This window comes from Phoenix dactylifera, chromosome 17, assembly GCF_051530095.1.
Source record: "Phoenix dactylifera cultivar Ajwa chromosome 17, Ajwa_hap1_PhDact_Kaust_v1.1, whole genome shotgun sequence".
Lineage (NCBI taxonomy): Eukaryota > Viridiplantae > Streptophyta > Magnoliopsida > Arecales > Arecaceae > Phoenix > Phoenix dactylifera.
In genome coordinates, this window is record NC_143206.1 from 18855378 (window position 1) to 18879459 (window position 24082).

Here is a 24082-nt window from a genome sequence, read left to right on the forward strand (position 1 = left end):
ATACGAAAGGTTGTAGCTAGCGATCAAGAACAGAGCCCCAATCTTCTCCTTAATCATCTTAGGCATCCTTAATTGATTATAAAATATTACATGTACCATCTGTATCTACAAAGATGAGAGATGAACCATTATTTAAGCCAATCATTCTTTCTACCCATCTGAGCAGCAGGTCTTTATTTTTTCAACATAGTAATAGATTAAGACTGTATTAGTTTATAATGACTAAGTGATCAGATTAGTTACCATTCACTGAATGCAATATTTTAGTCCATGAATCACAAAGAAATTATGAGGTCGAAATTGTAAAGTACAAGGGCAACCGTACAAAACAGCTTATTGATAACTCACGCAACTTTTCAGTCTCTCAGCCAAGTCTATGCATCCATACAAGCAATGCCAAGCGCTCCTTTCCAACACAAAACAGCATACAGTACTGGCTCAAGGAGGCCATGCATGGGCCAGGCCTAGGGCTACAGCTAATATAGTATGAGAGGTTCCTTGTAACTACTGTTGCTTCTCGCCTCTCTCCCATGGACCAGTACCATAGCTCCTTGCAGCCAGGGTGGCCACCTCAAGGACAAAATTCTTATATCATTGCTTAGGTTAAGTATATACCATTGTCTACCATAGTAGGAATTGACCCTAACCCAAATAACAAATAGATGTATTCAAGAAAAAAAAAATAATGTAATAACAAGGTTGACGTATAGTCCGTTTCATATATGGTTAATTTATTTAGCTAATTTTGATCCCCCTTATCCAGTTGCTGATAACAAAAACTGATTCATGACTTTACCAACTTCCATGACTTTTAAGTTGGAATTTAGAAGTCTCTCATTTGCCGGACAAACTGCCATGAATCAAGCCGATCCTCTCATCCCATGTCCATGTCGGATAGTCATAAAGCGCCCAAATCTAGCGATGCCCCCACGTCAACGAAAGCATAACAAAATATTATGGAAACGGGACGGAACGGAATCATAGCTATCGATTGCAGTCCCCCGGTGCCTTACTGCACCAGTTCATTCAAAACAATCGCACGATATTTGAGAAAAAAGAAAAAAAAAGGCCCCATCCTATGCCTCTTAATGTTTTAGTGCTTCGCTGCCTCTCGCAGGAGCTCCGTGATGCGACATCCACGTTGGAGTCCAAAGAGAATAATATTATCGTGCGAGACTCCCAATGGACGCCCCTTAAACAAATGTTTCCAGACTCCGTACGCAAACGTATGCATCTATATATGCAAATAGCGACTTGTCCCTTCCTCTTCCTCCTGGGATAAGCTTTGCAGAAGCTCTGTCACCTATTAGAGCACTGCACCTTCAAGTTTCGGAGCTTACTATGCCATGGCATCTCCACCTCCTCCTCATCAAACCCCTTCAGGCGACTACTACTACTTTGTCGTGGCTGTCGCTGCTGTTGCAGTCTTGCTCTTGGTATGGAACGTGATCGCAGTCGGCTGTTGCTCTACATGCAGCATCATTGAGGCTATTCGGAGAATTCTCCGGTCCCGGGGACCTTCGGCCGGTGAAACCAATGACGAACAGATCGGAGAGCTAATTCCGGTGTGCAAGTACCGCAAAGAGCAGGCTCAAGAGCATGAGTGTTCGGTATGCCTGTCGGTCTTTGTCGACGGGGAAGATGTCCGGCAGCTGCCCAACTGCAAGCACTCGTTCCATGCTCCTTGCATCGATATGTGGCTCTACTCTCATTCCAATTGTCCCCTTTGCCGTGCTGTTGTTCTGGAGCGGCCGCCATCCCGGTACCAGACTGGCGGCGGTGGCAGCGGCGGCGAGGCCTCCATGCGGCGGCACCCAATCGAACCCATGGGCACCGCCGGCTTGATTGTTGTTCTTATGTAAATAATTTTGTGTCTACTTGCTGATGGCTTGCATGTATTTGGAGAACAATGATAATAGCCTCTGAGAACTTAGAGATTCATCAATTTGAGATCAAAAGTTCTTCTCACACAACGATTCCCTTCTTTTTCTTTTTGGCTTTTGAGAGGAGTCCTTCTCAGGTAGGTGATTCATGAAGAGATTTGCTGCAGGTAAAGAGAAGGTTAGGATATGTGGTGGTATCATTGTAGGTCCACCAGGTTATTCAGACAAGGTGCTAATCTTGTTTGATTGAAAATTCTAATCCTTTAAGCAAATAAATAAATGGACAGACCAACCATTCTCATCAAATGATTGCATTCATTAGTTTAAAACCAATCCATCAAAGGTTGATGCCAGATTGACAGCTACTGATAAGAACATAATGAAATAAGCAGACAGTGATCTAGCACAGACGACCAAAGTATGCTCTGATAATTTCAGCACTAAAACAGGGATAAAGATTGAAAGAGAGTACTGGCAACTCAAAAACAAATGAAGGAAAAGAATATGTTTAGAGTGATGGAAGCCCAAACACGAATTTACTGAATCATTCCAATATGCCAAACACCAGGCTTGATAATGAGAATATATCTTACATATAATACATGGCCCCAGCTTTCCCTCGCACTCATCTGTGAAATTTTATCTGGAAAGTTACATTTTCCTTAGATTGTCTAACCTTGCTTGTAGATCGCTATCTATCCCGCTCTCTTCATTCCCACTTGTTTCAGCCTGGGCAACCCTTGGAGCTGCCACTGGTGCAGCTGCCACTGCGGATGAGGGTGCCTTGACAAGCTGTGCGCATAAAAACAAATAGATATAAGGACACAAATTTCTGGCTGAGATTCCAGCAAAGAAAAAAAAAAAGGTAATCAAATTACCTCTGCATTGATGTCGACGCCAATCTCATCGAGGACCTGGTTAACTAACTCTTCTGTTTCTTCCTCTTCCTCGTCTCCTTCCAGAGCATCATCTATGGCATCTCCCATTACTTCGCTGACCATTTCCATCTTTTCATTCTGACGCTCAAACTCTTGCATTATCTTTTGCAACGCTGGTAGGTTCATCTGCCTGTTCATCTGTCCCATAGCTTTGGTAACACCTTTCATGGCCTCACCCATGGCTTGTGTTGATTTTAGTGTCTGCATGTATCAGAAATATCATTCCTGTTATAGAAAATTTGGTGTTGGTGCCAACTCCACACCAAATCAACGATTCAATAACAAACCAATATATACATTTTCCCATTTAAATCAGCCCATCAACTTTATAACCCTTCTAAAGATCTTCAAGACAAAAGTGAACCACACCCCCTCTTTTACAAATGAAATTCCAATCAATCTATTTCCAAAGCCCATTATCTACATCATGAACTACGAGAAATCCCACCAATCAATTGCCAACAGCCATCTCTAACTGCATTTTGAGGAACCCCATAGTACTCCAGGCAATTAAGTAGTTCAAGAAAATCCTCATGGAAACAGAATAAGAAAATAAAGGTAATCAAGAGACTATAGATGAACATACTGGAAGTCAAATATTCCTTTTCAATCCACAATACCTCAATGATAACCTCAGAATAATAGGATTTTAAACCTTAACCAAGCTTCAAGCAATGAGAAAGCAAGAGATATAATAGTGGACATCTGAGAACTTTATGTTAAAAAGCATACACCCCCATTACAACCCCATATTGTGATAGAATAACTAAGAGAAGAACGATGGAAAAACATTTGAATCTAAGGTTTTTTTACCGTATGTCTATACTATATTGGAGCCGATCGTCGCTGTATATTTGTGAGTCCCACCAATCTCCCACCGCGTCCGACGCACAGGGAGACTCGAATGGCGATCCCAGCAGTATGGAGAACCCTTCCACTGACTGGCATCAATGACAGCCGTCTTGTACTAAGTGCCTCAAGTTTGTATTTCCAACTTTTGCTTTGTTCCTGGGCCCCACTCGGAATGGTTACTGGACAAGAGCATGTTTGGTTCAAGAATTATTACTCAACTCCTAAGGGACTGTCGCCAATTTAGGGCCCTCCAATCCGTTATCAGAGGAGCAGTAATAATCTTAAAACACCTAAACTTGACCATCCGTTTCTGTAGTGCAACCCACCCTGATGGAGGTTTGAAGACATGTAGTAAAAAAGCATACCTCACCTTCATTTTTTAATTACTTTTGCAAAACCAAGTAATGATTCCTCATATGTGCAACACCATAGGTCTCGTATACTTTTCTACTAATTTATACTTCAAGGTTATCCAAAAAGTAGGGTTGTTACAGTCCAGATTCGGAAGTTTAGTGTTACAAAGCTACTCATTGGCACACTTAGCGTTCTGTCATCAATAATACGATAAAAGTCATGCACAAAAATGTGATATAATCTATGGGGTATTGATTCAAATGGCATAGACATTCTCCAGTCAAATGCATGCAATGCTATTTGATGCAGGCTTCCCAATTGGATAAGAATTATTATGGCTGTCAGTGTCTGTTTTCTAATTGTTCTTAATGAGAAATTTTAAGATGATTTTTGGCCCTATTAGAATAGGATTTTGAAAAGGATATTGTAAATTGGAGGTACCTTAATCTTCTCTCTTTTATGAATACACTAACAAGCTATATCAAATATACTTGGAATTGGCTCTACAAATCATTCTACACCATCTATTCATAAAACGAACCAAATTCTCCATAGAGAAATCCAAGTTTCACAAAACTGTTATTGATGATCATATCAGTCAGGGACTAGGTTGGTACAGAATGGTATGTACCGGTACAAGGTATGCAGCACTTTGCCGATACCTCCATGCTTCACCTAAAAGAGAGAGGGAGAGGGAGAGGGGATAGTGAGAGGGAGGGAGGAAGGAACAAGAGAAGCTCCTACCTCCAATCAGCGATCTCTGGCCCTTAATTTGCAACTTCTGGCCTCCGATCTGTGATTTTCGGCTCCCAATCCATTACCTTTGGCCTCTAATCGATGAGATCTATGACCCCTAGCTTCTGACAAGCTTTGTTTGAAGTGGAGGTTGTCAAGGGCGATTGGTGGGGCTGTCAGCAAAGGGCGATTGGCGGGGGTTATCAGCAGTGTTGTTGCGATCGTGGTGTGGGGGCTAGAAAGAGAGAGAGGCGGCGGCATGGCGAGAGAGAGGAGAAAAAGAGAGACGATAGTCATCATTGCCGATGGTGGTGGCGACATATCGTAATGCTAGCAAAGGGAATTACGAGGCAAAGAGTTGCAAGAGGTGAGGATAATCAGGTAACAGGGGACAAGAGGATTCTAAAAGAACTAGTTTGGTTCAACTTGCTCGAAATAACCTAAAACTAAGGGGGACCAACAGTTCAATCCAGTTCGGGCTAGCTTTAATTTGGAACCAAATCAAGAGGCCAAACTGTCCTAGTTCCTGGTCAGTCCGGATTGGTGCACCCGAACTGCTCAGTTTGGGATGGTTCAATGGACCATGGAGAAATGTTTACCACCTCCTTCCAAGCACTATAACGGAATTTTATTCAAGAAATAGAAAGAAGAGTAAGATAAGCAAGAACATAGGAAGCAAAGAAAGAATTAGGGGAAAATCAAGAAAGGGAGCAAAGAGAAGAGGATCCTTAGGAATGAAATTGGAGATGCGAACTTTAAATTTCAGTGACAAAAGATGTGCTAATAAACTAGAAGGAATACACAGTGAAACCTAACAACAAATTTAACTCTAGCAGTAGTTAGCCACTAGATGACACTTGAAACGATAAGCCATTTAAAGAGCATATTCCATCTTGTTGTGATATCTAGTTTGTCAAAAAACATTGCTTCGATCATGTTTCATGATAAGAGACTAGAAGTACACCTGTAACTAGTAATTGGTGTTCCTTTGCACCGAAATCTCATGCAATAGAATAGGGCACACGTTTCAACAAAAAATCTGCGCAAATAGCATAAATGGCTGAATAACAATAAACAACATCATAAATATTTGATCCATTCATGCCATCATAAACAAACTAGAACAAGGCAATGAACTTGTTGCTAAGCCCTGTGGAATAGGAAAATCAGAACAATCTAGTAGTTTTGGGACATGAAGGGCACTGGCTATTAGAAGCAAATTATGATTTAACCAAATTGCTCCAGCAGAGATGAGTTGAATTAGATGGACCATACAGAGCTCCAGCACAAACAAATTGCTTCTGTTCTAAGGAGGGATGCAGCATAATGCAAAACATTAACCATTCCACAAGAACCATATGATTGTGCACTTGAAAGCCGAAAACGTTACCTGAATTCTAAGAGAAACACCCTGGAGCTGAGACTTGAGTGCATAGAACTTAGTAATCTGATGTCTTGTCCGAATAAGGTCCTTTGCCATTACTTTTACAGCTCCCTGACAGGAAAAAAAAACATCCAGATGCGAGAGATTTGGCATGGATATCAATCATACAATTTAATTTACAGTTTACGCTACAAAAACAAATAACGCATGCTGTAACATAAACTATGAAAAATCCTTAGACAAAAACTGGAGCCAAATGAATGAAAGATAGGAATACCAGAAGAAGATGGATAAGAGATTTCCAGTTTTCAGCTGTAATCAAACCACTGCTATGTGCTGATGAATAATATACTGAGGAATTCTTAGTTACAATTCCTAGAGGTCTGGCAAGTATATATATATATAAGTATCCGCAAAATGAGAGCTACTGTTAAGTTATAAGCTCGTTTTAAACTTGGGCAAACAGAAAAAAATGCTCCACCGAACAAGACCTCTGCTGTGTTTACCTGAAAAGTGTAAAAACAGAGAGCACCTATGCAACATTGAGGAAGAATGATACTGGCATGGTTCCTGATTTTATTTTTATGCATGCAACAAATTTAATAACAAGATAACTATTTCTAATTCATGTTGAATAGAATAAAGTTTAATGATAATGACTTTGTCATTTGTCAAGATTACTGTGTATAGGGAAAAGAGTAGGCAGAAGATAACTTCAGCTATTTAACTTTGGTAAAACATAACAATTTCAGAACAGTTAGAATGTAAAAGTAAGCTTAGGTCCTCCATATTGACAAGTCCCTTCAAAAAGGCGGGCCCTATGTAGCACAATCTCATAGCTCCACCAACTTGGAAGTTGCACTCTAGAATGTAAGAGCAAGTTTCCAGAGGGCACAAACCATCACATGAACACTAGATTTTGGATTCCTTATGATCTTATACTTGTTGGGAAAAATATCTCTGAGATCTAGAAGTGCTATATTCAGAACCCTTGGTTAATTTTAAGTTTTTGAGGTTCCAAAACCAAAGAAAATTTCCAGGTACTACTGACAACAAATTTCTTACAACTTTAAGATGCTCTTTAGGAAAGCATGTTATGTAATAGAACTTGAATTATTCAAGTAGTTCCTTAGATACATTCGATTGCATTTGCCAAGGGCTTCCGACAGTTTCGCCTTGTTGGAAATATAAGTAGGATGCTAAGAGAAAGATTTTATGCAAACTTCTAAACAAGGATTCATGTCCAGGTAGTACTTTGTGTCTAAGCAGTATTGTATCATTTTGATGAGAGAATGGCATCTGGTATACCCTTGGGATACCGGTTCGCCCATGAACTGACATGTCCATGCCATCCAGTTGATACCGGTCAGAAAAAAACCGGGACACTAAAAAAAAAAGCAGAAAAAGAGAGACAGCACTATCCCACTAGGGCTCTCCTTTGTTATGCAAACTTCTAACCAAGGATTCATGTGCAGACAGTACCGTGAGTCTAACTGGTACTGTACCATTTCGATGAGAGAATGGTATATGGGATGCCCATGGGATACTGGTTCGCTCATGAATGAAAATGTCCAGGTCATCCTAACTGATACTGGCCGGAACAGACTGAGACGTTCAAAAAAAAAAAAGAAGAAAGAGAGTGTATCCATTAGGGCTCTCTTTTCTCCCCTGTTGTCCAGGCATAGGAGACAGGAAAACTGAGAAAGAAAGGGAGAAGGAAGGGAAGGGAGAGAAGAGAGAAAGGTAGGGAAGAATTTAAGCCCCATAAACCCCATCATCGACTCAAAAACCCTATTAAGGACCTCAAAACATACAAGAAATCATTAGAATTTTATTAAATTGATAAAGTTAAAAAGTTGAAGAAAGGCAAAAGACAATAAAAAAAGGAAAAAGTAGCATCTTGCTACCACACCAAGATGCCAGCCCATCTCGAGTGTTTGGATAGGAGTGTCCCAATACCGTACGACATGAGACCAGGCAGGGATAGATACCGATACCGGGACTTGAACCCTTGCTCCTATCAATATTAAATTTTCATAATAAAGTTCGTTTTTTTTTTTTTTTGCTATACTTCAATCTTAATCTCCTCTTCCCTTTATAAGTATGTCATGTTTCACTCAGCAGCAACTATTTCAATGCAGAACTATCCACAAGAAGCTGCCATCTTGGACCCCTCTGAAAGAATTTCAACAGAGATATATATATAGAAGATCAAAGCACTCTCATGGTAAAACTGAAACAGACCTACTCGAAGCAAAAATAGCAAGCAATGCTGAGTTGGCTATAAGTTGAACTATGTAGATACAGTCTTTCTTGAGAACTATAAGTAGTTGCAAAAGAGTATACCATTTGGCCTTGCCTAGCCGTTTTCTTGATCTCCACAATAAGCTTCTTTTCCTGGGTTTGGAGCCCCTGTCTCTCTCTTTCTATTTCTCTGATAGATTTGTCAAGCATTCTTTTGTTCTCCCGCAGTAGCTCTGCAATTAAACCAGCAACTACTTATTGCTCCACTAAAATCATCACTTTTCCCCTTAAACTGATATATATTAAAAAATTGCAGTAAAATTACAAAGAAATCGCATAGTAACGGAACTCATCAGTTAATTGTATGATCGCTGAAACACCGATGTTAACCAAAACTTATGACAAGATCCATTCATGCCAAAATCTGTGCAACACTTAATTAATTTTGACAAAAAGCATCCTTATCCCGTAGAAATGGACAAAGATCCGTTGGAAAGGAACAGCAAGAACTTAGAAGAAGAAAAGCAATAATAAAAGCTGAACCTTTTTGTTCGTTATGAATCAAGGAAACCCATCCCAAAGTATTTTTCGTTCTATTTAAAAAGAAATCACCGAATTATCGGAACAGCAAGAAGGGAATTGTTTGAAATTCGCTTCTTTTCATAAATAATAGAAAAAAAGAGGAAACAAACAGGGAATTCAAAGGATACGATATGAAAAGAGATCGAAGATTCACACCTGCGGGGGTTTTCCGGTTTCCGAAGAGGAAACTCATCGTGGATTAGATTATAGAGATAGAGAGCTTGGGAACCCTTCTCGGTCCTTTCGATATTCTTCGAACGGAATCGATCAAAAGAAGTTCTTGCTCAAAAGGTGGATTCGATCGATCAGACCTTACTTCAATACGCGGTTTCAAGCTGCATTAATTACGACAAGTTGGGGAATATTCCGAGAAGACTCCGGGCTCCGATGGTAACCCAAGTCGCCGGCTTTGTGGGGAAACTCAGGTAATTTGATAAGAATGGTCGGACTTCCTTTTACGCTACATTTGGTTGGCCCGGAGGCGAGAACGAGTAATAAATTCCTTTCCTCTCCGTTTTGGTTACTCATTTGGCTATAAAATGTTCATTTTCATGGACAGTGAATTTCTATTAAAAAAAACAAAACTATACCCAAGAAAATACTTTTCTCTTGTCCTGAATATGCACCTAAATAGTAAAAAAAGAAATTTTATATATTATTAAGATTGTTATTTATTGAATATATGATGATGATTTACTATCTTTTGGACAATATGATACTATATACTACATATTATTCATAATATATACTATATTGATATTGCATTTTATCATATAATTGATATTAATATTTTTAGTATACTAATCCTGAATATATACTATACATAGTTAGTAGTATTATTATTTTATCATAATATGTTATATAGTGTATATTACTCAACCATATTATTATAATTATTTTATTGTTACATATAACTACTATATATTATATTATAATATTTATATGATTATATTGTTTATTTTATTATTTCTGATTATATTATTTTCAAGTAAAAAATAGTATAATTTGAATATTTTTATAGTATAATAAATATAAATTATATAATGTAAACAATATTCAATTATATTGTTGCAATAATGCTAGTATGATTATTCACTAATACTGAATATATCTTGTAACTATTCTCATATAACATTTATAAGACTTCTATTTGCCTTATTTTTAAAAATAATATCATATTAATTTTAGTATTTATAGTAATGTTGACAATATTATATCTATGATACTATATTGGTATAAATAATATTAATTATGTAATGTACAATATAAGATTAATCATATTTTAGTAATATTGCCATACTAACATTATGTTATATATTATTTCAGTAAAATATTCTTTTATAAAAATATTGTTATGAGATTGATTTAATATTATTATATTAATGATATAGAAACTATTAATAAGATACTATATTATCCTATGATGATTATATAGTTCATATAGTTACAAGTTAAAGAATTATATAAATATATACTATATTATTTTTTTTATATATTGTATTTTTCTCAACATTACTGATATTAAAGGATATTGTTAATAGATTCTCGAGAATAGATTTTTCTAACTACCATTCCTAGCAACCAAATATAGTTTCAATCATTTTTTTAATTTTAATAACAATTGAAGAAAGTGCTGTACAAATATAAGAAAAAAGAGTTCCTATACAAGTTTTAATAGAATTTATCCATAATATATGTATTTTATAAATATTTATTTGTAATAATTAGAGAGTGAGCCTTAACGTTCTAGAAATGTTGCTTCATTATTTATAAGGTTAAAATACGGAAACAATATTTCTGCTTAGAAAGTACATTATATACAACTAATCATTCCTAAAACTCATAATCTGGAGCCTGATATATTAGCTTGTCCTTTATCTATATAAAAATTCGGTTTAAGATTGCCTATACAAATATCTGCCAACATTGCCTCCTATTTGCAGAAAACCATATGGGAAATAACAATATCGTATAAAAAAATTCCCAGAGAAACTAGTCCAGGCGTTCAACTCATATCAAAATCTACCAGTAATATTTTTATTGATAGGTGTTTGCCAAAAATATGGCAGGAGTACTTTATCCAAAGACGGGTATCACCGTGCCGGCTGAAGCTCATCATCTCTCATACAAAAACTCCTAAAGGGCAACTCTTCCTCCTCAGCCTACATTGTGTCCCCAGAGTGGCTAGCTGCATAGGTAGCCATCCAATCAGTTGCCTCGTTAGCCTCTCTAGATACATGCTTGGCTTGGAAGGCCATTCCATCTCTCATCATTACTCAGATGTTTCGAAGCAAGGGGTGATCCATACGACTACCTCTCGGACTCTTTTGATTCAACTGATCACCATGACCGAGTCACCCTCCAGTATGATCGAGCTGGTCTATAACACTCGTTGCGCATGATGAAGGCCCGTCTAAGCAGTCTGCAGTTCAGCACTAAAAATCGAAATGTTGAAAAGCCGATAGCTGACAGCTGCCAGCTGCCACCATTCTAAAGTCCGGATCCCTGGTAACAAAGCTATCACCTCTCCTCCTGCCTTCATTTAAAATAGGCCAATTAAAATTGACATTAAGAAAACTTATCGATGGAGCTTTCAGACAAAGAATACCGTACGAAATGATGTTTGAGTGGGATGGAGGTTTCAGATGTTCTGAGCCCTAAAAAAACCCGCGTCATGAGGTAGCATGAGTGATCTCAATGTATCCTTTATAAATATAAGATTTATGTTCTCTTCCTCGTTGCAGAATGCCGCATGGTGACTACGTTTTTACTGGCTTCCAAAACCAGTGACTCCGTTCTGTACTTATTTTCCTTATTTTTCTTCTCCATTCCGGAAAAACTCCTCCTACTTATTCTTTTCTCCCCGCAATGAAATCGGTGGAAGCGACTCTTTTTTTCCACCATTAATCCTAAAAAAAGAAAACTATAAGATTTATGTTTCTTGGATCGTACGGGCTATACACTCCGCAGCCCGGTCTTTCTTCTTAAGGAACACTCCGCAGCCCGGTCTTTCTTCTTGCCTCCTCCTCGCCGGCGAAGGAGGCGGAGATGCCGAGAGGCGACGGCGGCGATTGGGGATCGCGGGACGCAAGAGTCAAGAACAGAGCAATTGGGATGATTCAGACGGTTCTTGATGCGGAGAGAATGGTGGGGGACACGGTGAGATCGTAGGATGACATCCTGTTGGTTATCGAACAAAGTCCACGGACGGGGGCCGGGGGAAAGGATAGTTGGGGCTACCATGGAGGACGTGTCGTTCGGCTGGTCGCAACGGGGACCGTTTTCCCGGCATTCCCGCGCCTCTAGAACTATTCTCCTTCCCTTCTCATTCTCTCTCTTGATATTTCCGTGCCTGCAGATCTATTCTCCTTCCTTTCCTCTCTCTCTCCGTATTTGATTCCCATTCTTTTTCCTTGATCCCTTCCATCTCGAGCTCTCAACATCGCTTCTCATTCTTTCTCTTCTCTCTGTTCTGTTTAGTTTCATTGAAGAATGGACGAGAAGTATGATGTAATCGTTCTTGGGACGGGCCTCGAAGAATGCATCCTCAGCGGGCTTCTCTCCGTCGACGGTCTCAAGGTTTTTGCCCTCCCCCTTTCTTACTAATCCAAGAAAACTAACTAATCCAAGAAAACTAGGGTTTTTGATTCAGAATATTTTGCTGATAAACTTAGGTTCTTTCGTCTTCATTCGATGGAGCGATATGATCTATGTACTGATAGAAAGTCCCCCCAGCCATTGGGGTTCTTGTTATTGCCTTATATATATATTAAAGCATTGTTAATTTTCTTTTCATTTACTGTGTTGTCAGTGAGCTGTGTAAGAATATCATCAAGATTTGTCAAATTTTGACCTTTTTTATCTTTTCAAAACTGTGTAGAAAGCCTTGGTTCTTGTTTTTTACTTCTTATTTGAACACCAAAAAAGAGAGAAAATTGACTTTTCATCGCGATGAACAAACTGCATCAAAAATTTCATCTCCTTTGCACCCAATATCTTGTGCAGTCCCATATTTTAGACCAATAAATAAAATTTGTCGATTAAGTTGTAGATTTAAATGCTTTAATAAATTTTTGGTGCATCAGTTCTATATCCCTTGCTTCCTTTTTTTTTTTTGTGAGTAAAGAAAAAATTTCTCTTCAAGAATCATGAGAAACGGAAAAAAATGGATCTGTTTAACAATATCATATGGATATCGGTCACACTTCAGAGAATAAAAATATCATAAGCAAGGGTTGACCAGCAGATTTTGAACTATAGCCGAATATTGCACAATTTGGTATCGACATCCCACCTATTAAATGTAAAGTTTGTGCTCATTCCTCTCACCATCTTTATTATCTCCTGTGGATCATAGACCTTCTGTTCTTTTGTTAGTGAAAATTCAAATATGGCCTAACTTATTCAGTTTTGTAACTTGTACAAGTTTGAAACGCTAATCTATTCATATATTTATGCTAATGATTGCAGTGTTGAAGCATTTGTACGAGCAATCTCTCTCTTGTTATCATTTTTCTGTAACTTGTTAAATATTAGATCTTTTCTAGAATTTGTAATTGAATATCCTTTTTTTGGATTTAAATGCAAAGATATTAGATGTTTAATATCTGGACCAAATATAAAATAGTGGTTTTCCCTTTTCTTTCAATACACTCAGTCAGATAATACTTGTCCAGAAGATATGCAAATACTTCTTGATTTATTGTTTATCCAAAATTGTGCCTTGGTGGATATTGTTATATAATAGGAACTTCTATGAGGTATAAACATGAACTGACATCATTGAAACTAAGATGCTTTTAATTGTTGGTCCAGGTCCTTCATATGGACAGGAATGACTATTATGGTGGGGAGTCAACTTCCCTAAATCTTGTGCAGGTGTTTCTGCTATTGACTTTATCATGGCTATGCTTTTTCACTTTTTTTCTTGTTTCAAATCCCTGTTTTTATCTTTTTCTTTTCTTAAACCTAAATAATATTGATGCATTTTCTCATGTTCTTATCATGCAATAATAGCTGTGGAAGCGGCTCAAGGGCAATGATAACCCTCCAGAACATCTGGGTTCAAGCTAGGAGTACAATGTTGACATGATCCCCAAGGTTTCCAATGATTTTTTTTGCTTTTATTCTTAAGTTAGTCATGGTTTGTGTTTCAGCCACATCTCTATGGATGCTACATTCATGCTTCCAATTATTTGTTTTATTCATCCTGTTGATTTTTTATTGCACAAGTGATAAATTTGGGGAAAGGAAAAAAAAGTTAGGGCTCTCAAATCTCAATGCAATCGTTATGTTTATGTCAAATTTTCAAGGTTTCACATGTTAGATGAGGATACTTGACTCTTTATGTTTAGAAATTTGAACTCAGGTGGAACTCTTTTATTTAGGGCTCTCAATGCAATCATTATGTTTACATCAATTTATCAAGGTTTCACATGTTAGATAAGGATACTTGACTCTCCACGTTTAGAAATTTGAACTCAGTGGAACTCTTTTATTCAATTTATGTTCTTGTATTGCGCAAAGACGCCATTGCAATCTTGGTTTATAGCTACTGAACTAATTATGTAGTCTATTGATTGCCCAACTTTCTCAAAGTTAGGTTTCCATTCGTGATTTGGAGAGGGGAATTGACATGGACATATTGACCAACTTGTGTGACCCAAAGCATTAGAAAGGGAATCGAGAAAGTTCTTAAGTAAACTGAGTGTGGAATATGAGTTATAAAATGGAGTGATATACAAGCTCATTTTCTTTGACTAGGGACATTTGTGACTAGAATGTGAGTCATAAGAAAAAAAATCTCCCTGCTTCTCTTCTTCATCAAAGTCTATTTCGTTAGTAGTCTGCTATTTATGGGCATGGTGTAAAATAAGCATTATGAACAATTCTTCAAAAAACTAAGTTCCTTTTGCTAGGCAGTATTTCATCATGCTCTCTTGGTGATTGATAAAATGATGCTTTTGTCAAGGATATGTCTGGTCATATTATTTGATGGCTTTATACTCTTTAGTGTTGGTGCATCCATACTTGTTTCTTGGCTTTCTTTTTCTGCCTTCGATGTTTCTGACATTCAGATCTACCTTTTGGCCTTTGTATCTCTTGACTGTTCATGCCTGTTTAATAGAACATTATATTAGGTTCCATGTTTCCACTTCATGGGTAGTTTTTGAGTCTCATCTGCTTTGGAAAAGGCTACTTTGATTCCTCTTGTTTGTTCTTCCTTTTCTCTTACTGGCTTGGACAGCAGTAGAACGGCATCTTATTCCTTCAAGGGCATAGGGCTGTGCTCTGTACCAGTTGGCTTCGTCTTTGCTGATTAAGGAAATATCCTTTTACATTATTTGAAATTAAAAGAAGTTTACAAATAAGTTACTAGACTAGGTGATAAAGTACTTTATTTAGACAGTATATATTATTAACTGATTCTTGTAGTAGAAATTGTCAGAATCAATTTAATAAGACCTTTTTCCTCCTGTTCTTCAGAAAGAGAATCCATTGTCCTTTCTTATAGAAGTCAAAGTTATTCAGTTCCTACTGTAGTATGCAACCATATTTTTATGAAGCAATATCTTCGTAATAAATCGCAAGGCTGCTTCTTGAAGTTATCAATTATTTGATTGTTTCCATTGTATTATTAAGCTATTTTCTGATTATTTCGTTGGTCTATTTTGTTATCCTTGTATTAAAAGTTGCGGCATAACAGATCTTTTTTCAAAAATGGTCTTTAAAAAAAAATTCTTAACTTGGGCAAATGCTTCTTAAAGACGTCTTTGCATGATGGCCAATGTGCTCTGATCTGTTTTCTTATCCCCTTCCTTTGGTCTATTTAAGCTAACAATTACTTGAATATTTCATGTCTATTTTGACATCTTAGTTTTAAGAGTTCAGACATAACAATCTTTTTTCTTTTGTTTTTTGAAATCTTGCTTTTTAGCTAATCTTATTTTGGCAATTGGTTCTTAAAGACATCATTACCATTGTGATTTGGCAGTTCATGATGGCCAATGGTGCTCTGGTCCGTGTTCTTATTCGCACTGGTGTCACAAAATATTTGAACTTCGAGGCTGTTGATGGTAGCTTTGTATACAACAAAGGGAAGGTACACTTTTGTGATAATTTTTAATTCCCAAATTTAGTCATTTTACTTGGAATATTTGTGTTGCATTCAGAAATTTCACATGTTCTACCACTGTACTACCAGATCTACAAAGTGCCAGCTACTGATGTCCAAGCATTGAAATCCACATTGATGGGTCTTTTTGAAAATCGTCGTGCCCGAAAGCTTTTCATTTATGTACAAGATTATGAGGAGAATGATCCAAAATCTCATGAAGGCTTGGATCTCAACAAAGTTACAACCAAAGAGCTTATGGCGTATGAGTCTTGTCTTCCCCCCCCCACCCCCCCCTCTGCTGCTTTCCTTGTGTTTATTTGACTGATAATGAAGTCCTGTAAATCAAGTAATCAACTATCTAATTTCATATTCCTTTTAGCTGTATTTAATTTGTATTTTATACTTTTTCTTAGCTTATTTCTCCTTGTCATTACCAATTGCACAATTGAATTTAGAAATGACTTCTTTTTTTTGAAATAAATATGATAATGTTGTCTATTTTGAGTCCATGCATACACATACATATGTAGGTAGACAAACAAAGTTTACATTTTCTTCTTCTCTTTCATCAATATGCGTGTAGATGCAGACATAAATACATATGAATATGTACGTAGATTACCATCTGCATTGCAATAGAAGTGTGAAAATAATTATGTTATCTGAAGATAAACCTGAATGATACATGATTATTGCTATAAGTTTCTTAATTCATTCTCTTGAGCTTAAGAAAAAAAAAGATCAATGAAATTATGGTGCATTGCATAAAAAAGATAAAAATATTCAATTCAAAAGTCTGTCCTTGGTAATACAAGCATGTAACTAGAATATAAAGTGGGAATCACGAGGGAGAAAAAAATGTATATGGAACTTCATGTGTTGGTTTTAAAGATCACAGGGTACGAAGATCCCTAAAGTAGTGAGAGGATACCAAGTGTCATGTGTTTGACACTCCAATGCAAATAGAAGAATCCATTGAATATAGGAAACAAGGTGTAAGTGTCTCAGCATGTGTATCCAATCAACAAAATGAGGCAACTTTACAAATACTAGCTTATATCTCTTGTTGACTTGAAGGAAATTCAATCTTTATGGACAGAGTGCCTAGATTACTCCTTTTAAAATTTAGTGTTTCTTTGTGTCCGACATGAGACACCTGGGACACTTCATGACACTCCTTAATGCTTTGTATCATGAAATCAAGATGTCATCACCATTACTTCTCTGCTCTTGGCACTTCTGCATAAAAAGATGTTTCAACCTAACATAACATTTATCAGATATTATATTTATTTAATGAAAATTGTGCAAATAGTCTCACTGAGTATTCATTGTGTACATATTCATATTTATGTACGTCTATAAGATTCAGATGTGTTGCTGTGTTGGGTTTCTTAAAGATTCCCATGTAGACACTAGGTGCGTGCCCATTTCAAGTGCCTGAGTAATGCTGCTTATGGAAGTGTCCAACCCTTGTTGTTCCCATTATCATGAGATGCTGATTATAACTTGTTCTGTTCAAGAAATTTTCTCTTTGTAATTGTTGGAAAACTTACACACGCTTGGCCTTATTATTATTGTTGTGCGTGCATGTGCGCATGTGTATGCAAGCTCGCCTTCAGGCACATGTGTAGATGTGTGTACTTGTCTATGTGTCTTTTTGCTTACTTAGGTTATTATTGTTGTGCATGCATGTGTATGCAAGCTCGCCTTCAGGCACGTGTGCAGATGTGTGTGCTTGTCTATGTGTCCTTTTGCTTACTTAGGTATGCATGTATATATTGTGTCAATGACTTGATGACTGAAGAGTCTTTTGAAGAAAGATTAAAGGATGTGAACCATGAAGGCGTGGAGGCGACAATACGGAGAAGGAAAGAGAAGATTCCTATCACGTTGCTTTAGCAATTTTTTTATTGTTAATGATTGAAGGAAGATATTTAGGTATCTTTATGTTGGTCTCTCTGCTATGGTGCTGAAACAGCAGAACTGGATTGTGATGTTGTTCTAACAAACATGGAGTAGTGCAAATATAGATTTTAAGTAAGAGTAAACCTCTATCATCTTTTGGAGCTTAGGACTTCTCAAATTTATCGCAGGAAACCCAAGAACTTGAGCATATTATCTTCTATGATAAATAAATAATGCCTTATTTTTTGACACCATTCAATATATGAATCAAAGTTTTTTTTTTGACAACTTTATTTCTTTGATATAGCAAATATGGGTTAGAGGACAACACAGTTGATTTTATTGGGCATGCATTGGCACTTCAGAGGGATGATAGCTACCTCGATGAGCCTGCAATCGATACTGTGAAGAGAATGAAGGTAAATGTGTGATTGTAATGCTCTTGACTATTCTTGGTTTTAGCATTGAGAGTTTTGAATGTTGTGCTTTGTATATTATTATAAATGTCATATTTTTTGTACATTAAAGATGCATTTGTCTTCCATGTACCAGGAACAGAAACCTATCTTTGACTGTAAACCGAATCATCAAGCATTGTCCCATCATTCGGGATTGGCTTTATAAATCCTTCTTTTCTGATTGTTCTTATAAAACACTGTGCAACTACAAGCATTTCCAAATTCTTTTCCTCAATCTTTCACTTTTCTTTCATACCTTTAGTTCTCATTCTTTACCTGTCCTCCCTACTTTTGGCGTACATCCATCTCTCCATGTTCATCCCTGCAATGCTCATTTTTGTACTTCTACCTTCTCTAAAGCATATTCTGTCGTCATCTTTTGCATTCAGTATGTAAATGGTACACCCTTGAGAAGAAGCTACAAAAAGTTGTCCAACATCTTTTATTGATATTATTTTAGCGATTTTAATTCTATTTTCTATTTTTTTAATCTTTTGCTTTTCTGGGAGTTTTCTGTACTTTCACCATTTTGAATGAAACCAAAAATGTTTTGATCTGAAACAGAATTATTTTGGTCTGAAGCTAATATTTATTTGTTCAATACTTCAAACATCCAGCAGAAGAGAAGTTTTTAACCTGGTTTTGTAGTCATAGTTGTTGGAGGCTTCTTGAGATGTATCTGTTGCAGGAATGTGGAGATTTGGATTCGGTGCAGCTCTTGCATTACATCTTAGGATTACTAGTGACATTATATGAGTGCTCATCATTGTTACATTTATTTCGAACAGCTGTATGCAGAATCTTTGGCACGATTTCAAGGAGGATCTCCTTATATTTATCCACTATATGGGTTGGGAGAGCTTCCCCAAGTATGTTCTCATCTATCACCATAGCTTTTATGGTGATAGTTTCCAATAGGTTGAAATGACACATGCCTTTGTTCGTAGGGTTTTGCTCGTCTTAGTGCAGTTTATGGTGGAACCTACATGCTCAACAAGCCAGAATGCAAGGTAAGAAATTTGATCTATTTTCATTTAAGTTAGTTCATTTTTGTGCATGTCTTTAATATATAGTATTGGTCGATCATAAAGGACCAATGAACCTCAAATTTGTTAAACATAATTAAGAAACCTGAAGAACAAGGATTGCATGATAGGTAGAGTTTGATGCAAACGGAAAAGTTTATGGTGTGACGTCTGAGGGAGAAACTGCTAGATGCAAGAAAGTAGTTTGTGACCCTTCATACTTGCCTGATAAGGTTTGAAATGATTTATGAAATTGTGGCATCTTTTTCTAATTGTGTAGAATGGACCTCTGATCTCCAACTGACCAATTTTAACAGGTTAAAAAGGTTGGAAGAGTAGCACGTGCTGTATGTATAATGAGTCATCCCATTCCAAATACCTATGATTCACATTCAGTGCAGATTATCCTGCCACAGAAACAGTGGAGCGTAAATCAGACATGTAGGTTTGACTGAATATCTGTTGTTATGTTCTGCATTTGCATGCATTGCCTATTTGAAGTCACATGAGTAAAGGCTCAAAATTATGGTTGTATATTTAACAAAAGTCATGCTTTATTTTTTCCATGAATTAATTAACAAACTTATGGTAATCAGTCAATTAGTAATCGAAAGAGTCATTTATTCTGAAAAAAAGAAAAGAAATAAAGAGCCATAAATTGATAGTTTTCAATTTTCTCTGCATTTTAAGACAGGATTCCCAATGGATTTGTTTCTGATGCTTTTGTCTTAGTGAAATATCTTTTGATTTATTTGTCCTTGAATTTAACTTCTTATGAATATTTAACATTAACATCTTGTTCTTTGGTTTTTGTAACCATTAAATAGCTAGAAACAAGTTGCCTGTCTAAATAATTCATCTAGCAACATCGGTACATTCTTTACAAATGACCACAATATGTTTTTGTTAAGAAAGGGTAAGGGTATTTTGTTTTAAAAGCTCAAGCAGCTACTGTTTCTGTGTTAGTAAGCCTTAAGTTTTATTTTCTTGTAAATATGCATTTATTTTGTATAATTATAAAGAACTTGCCGTCCGGTCCTAATTAAGAATGGACATGGATGACAAACAATGTCAGTGCAGAAGGAAATTTTGATTATGTTTTATGGACACGAGCAACCAATTTATTATAAAGTGGATAGCGGGAAGACATTTTTGTTCTACTAAAATATCACACTTGAAGTCTCTTAATATTGATGTCAGGATTGATTTATTAATTTCAGGTATGTCTTTTGTTGCTCTTACACTCACAATGTGGCCCCAAAAGGGAAATATATTGCTTTTGTTTCAACTGAAGCTGAAACTGACCAACCTGAGGTTGAACTGAAGCCTGGGATTGATTTACTTGGATCTGTGGAAGAGATCTTGTTTGACATTTATGACAGATATGAACCTATCAACAAGCATGATGAGGACAACTGCTTCATATCTACGGTATATATGAGCGAATCTTGTTATTTGTTTGATAAGAGCTACTTAATTTTCCATTCACCAGAATATTTAGTGAAGCTACTTAATTTTCCATTCACCAGAATATTTAGTGAAAACTTGTTTTGTGTATAAGGGAACCCAGCTGGTAATTCTGATTGTAGTGATTTTCTTTGTAGAGTTACGATGCAACGACACACTTTGAGTCAACAGTACAGGATGCGATCTCCATGTACAGTAGGATAACTGGGAAGGTAATATTTTCATTATTTGGGATAACATTATTAAGATAAGTAAATACATACTGGTACAATGATATGTTTTACCTTTTATAGTTGAAATATCATATATGTATATGTAGAGAGAGAGAAACTTGGCTACATTCGAGTGGATCTCCACTCAGATCTAGTCAGGTCTATATTGGACAATGGGAGTCCCATGTTGATGATCCGAGTAGTTGGATGTAATTTACTACATTTAAATTGCTTACACATCCAAAATCATGTAACTTGGAGACCCTTAGCTTATACATCAAGTAGTCAAAAAATTAGACAACCTAAATAAAATTAAATTATATGTATTTTTTGATCAGTTGATGCATAGGTTAGGGATCTCCAAATCATATGATTTTTGGTGTGTGAGCAGTTTTGAGGTAGTAGATTACATCCAATAGTTCGAATCATTGATGTTGGACCTCCATTATCAAGTGTTGACCAGACCTGATCTGAGTGGAGATCCACTAAGTTTAGTCAAGTCCAGCTCTCTCTATATATAAGATAATGACCTTGAACATTAATTGCAATTTCATTACAAGATACATATATGTTTGTACATGTATATATATAAGATAATGCCCTTGAACATTAGTTACATTTTCATTAAAAGATGTATAATTTTTTCCCCAAAACAATATGGTATCATGCATGGAGTTCTGTAAGCTAAAGAGTTCAGTTTTGAAAGCTGTGGATTGATGAAGTTTGGGAATTAGATTGCTACATGACAGTTATATTAGTAAATTGGAAATCGATATGGTGTTGTGTTTCTTGGAAATGCTTTGCACATGTCCTACATGAGTGCAAATCTACGTCAAGATAATCCTTATGACACATGAATTACATGCAGGGTCCACTTGTGACTGCTGGCATTAAAACAGCCACTTTGCGATCTCCACCAAAAATTCCCAAGATTAGTAGTCCTTGTAATAATCACAATGTAAATCCTAGCTTTCTCCACCATCATCGGCTTTACCAAGTGCCTAAGAGAACCAAAAAGATTACGAACCTATTGCAATGTTTATAGACTTAACAGTAATAATCTATTCTTCTTTCATTACACAGGAGCTTGATTTGACTGTGGATCTGAGCGCTGCCAGTGCTTCTCCTGAAGATGCTTAGGTTTTCTTCTCAAGTAAAAGGATTGACTACAGACCGATCAAGCATTTGTTTCTGTTTTTGTTTTCCATGCACGTCCCATGGGAGATTACATTTGTCCTTCTTGTAGGTGCACATTGGAAGCTCATTTTTTATTTTCATAAGTACTATGAGTTAATGCGAGCAGCGAAATTACTGCATTTGAGAAGGTTCTTGCCTTTGAACAGGCTCTTGTTGATTGACAATCTGGTGGGGGATGTACATGCTGTTTGCCAGAGAATTTCACATATGCTGGTCATATCTGTATTCATGGTAATCATGTCATACCTGAACACAGGCACCAAGCCATGTTGTAATGTCCCGTCATGCTCGATAAAAATTGAACTACTTGGTTTGTTAGAGCCAAGAAGGCAAGAGCTTGGAGCAGACATCAGACACCAATTTAGTTGAGTAGTTGGCAAGCTCCCGAAGCTCATCCTGACACATCCTTGTGTTGCATGTATTATTCCTGCATAGCCCCCCTTTTTTTTTCGTTTAGCTTGTTTCAGTGTCCAAGTGCATGAGCCTGCTGAAGATGTCTTGAGAAATCTGTTCTAAGCCCATCTATATATCAAAGACAATGAACGAGGTGAAGGGTGCTTAATTAACCAGCACGGAGCATTTTCAACTCCATGCGTGCCATCATGTTTCTAGGTAAACCATCTATGATCATGAAGGTCACCCACGTAAAGTTCATGCACTTTCTTTATGCAGTATTTCATCATGAGAAATAACGAGCTCCTGTTTTCAGTCTTTTGACTACCACAGAGATTTGTGAACTTACAACCTGTTTAGCAGAACGCGTAACTATTTGAAGGTACTTGTGTCAAATGATATTGTTTTTTTTCTCAAAGAAAAAAGAAAAAAAAATCACCTCTACCTATATGCTGCAGTTAAAAATGGGGACGATCAGACACTGGATCCTTGCACGTTTTGATAGAGCTGTATTCAAATATCATTGGAGGAAACAAGTATTCTAAGGTAATGTCTTCTGACCCCAAACAGACTCTAGATGACATGTTGTTACTAGATGCCTGAACCACAAGGGCTGGTTGAAGTTGGAATCTCAATTATAATTCAGGGCATTCAAATTTGCCCACAGTAAACAATTGTTGGTAACAACAATAGTGATCAAAAGGTTTAAAACTAGAAGATGGTTAAGACCAGATAAAGGACATATAAACTCTTCCGAAAAAAGAAGAAGATCGAGGACATAAAGAAATAAAACATCCTTTCATTTGAGCCCCAACATCTAGTCGCTTCGATGATTCTACAGATAATGAGCTTTGCTAGTAGAATATTTTGTGGCAGCAACAAATCTAGCACTCAATAACATAAATATGTCGCATGTCCTTGTCGATCAGGCTTACGCTGTTTTGGACTTAGAGAGAGCCTTCTTCGGCTGCCCAAGCATATAACGGCACATGTGTGCTGCCTGCGGCAGCGGTTCATTCAACCAGAAGAGCAACGTCAGGCCTAAAAGTGACCTGCCAGGTTCTGCAAGAATATCCAGATGGATAGAGAAAAATGGGAAGGTTAAAAAAAAAAAAGGAAAAAAGCATGCCTGGGACATAGACTCATAGAGTCCGAGGGCAATAACGGATGCATACAAGTAATCAAAGGAGAAATCCCTCGTATTTGGCATCCTAATGCAGCACCTTTCAGATGTCTTGCCATGACCATAAACAAAGCATCTATTAGGCATCACAGAGGACGGAAAATAACTCAGAAAGTTCAAATTCATAAAGGCTAGAAATCGTTTTTCTTC

At 36.9% G+C, this 24082-nt stretch overlaps 1 protein-coding gene and 1 pseudogene across 2 annotated transcripts; one reads left to right on the plus strand and one right to left on the minus strand.

Annotated features, from left to right (window-relative positions):
- Positions 1 to 2373: 2373 nt before the first annotated feature.
- LOC103723027 (vacuolar protein sorting-associated protein 2 homolog 1-like) lies at positions 2374 to 9482 on the minus strand. Its single transcript, XM_089928169.1, has 5 exons — positions 9129 to 9482; positions 8493 to 8623; positions 6153 to 6257; positions 2762 to 3022; positions 2374 to 2675 (listed from the first exon to the last, which is right to left on the minus strand). Exons 1-5 carry the CDS (start codon positions 9163 to 9165, stop codon positions 2535 to 2537), a joined length of 675 nt encoding a protein of 224 aa, XP_089784295.1. The 5' UTR covers positions 9166 to 9482; the 3' UTR covers positions 2374 to 2534.
- Positions 9483 to 12318: 2836 nt separating this feature from the next.
- On the plus strand, positions 12319 to 23563 carry LOC103723028 (guanosine nucleotide diphosphate dissociation inhibitor At5g09550-like; annotated as a pseudogene). The gene is made up of 16 exons (XR_015974468.1): positions 12319 to 12551; positions 13788 to 13850; positions 13989 to 14072; positions 15967 to 16074; positions 16177 to 16349; positions 18305 to 18416; positions 19244 to 19324; positions 19403 to 19465; positions 19612 to 19713; positions 19798 to 19921; positions 20701 to 20911; positions 21085 to 21159; positions 22243 to 22401; positions 22503 to 22968; positions 23066 to 23131; positions 23208 to 23563. The product of XR_015974468.1 is annotated as a guanosine nucleotide diphosphate dissociation inhibitor At5g09550-like (transcript).
- Positions 23564 to 24082: the final 519 nt, after the last annotated feature.

Coding starts and splice junctions, on each gene's coding strand:
- LOC103723027 (XM_089928169.1), bottom strand. CDS start 9,165: ATGAGTTTCCTCTTCGGAAACCGGAAAACCCCCGCAG. Junction 8,624..9,128: donor AAACCGGAAAACCCCCGCAG/GTGTGAATCTTC, acceptor GTTTAATTGCAG/AGCTACTGCGGGAGAACAAA. Junction 2,676..2,761: donor GCGTCGACATCAATGCAGAG/GTAATTTGATTA, acceptor TTATGCGCACAG/CTTGTCAAGGCACCCTCATC.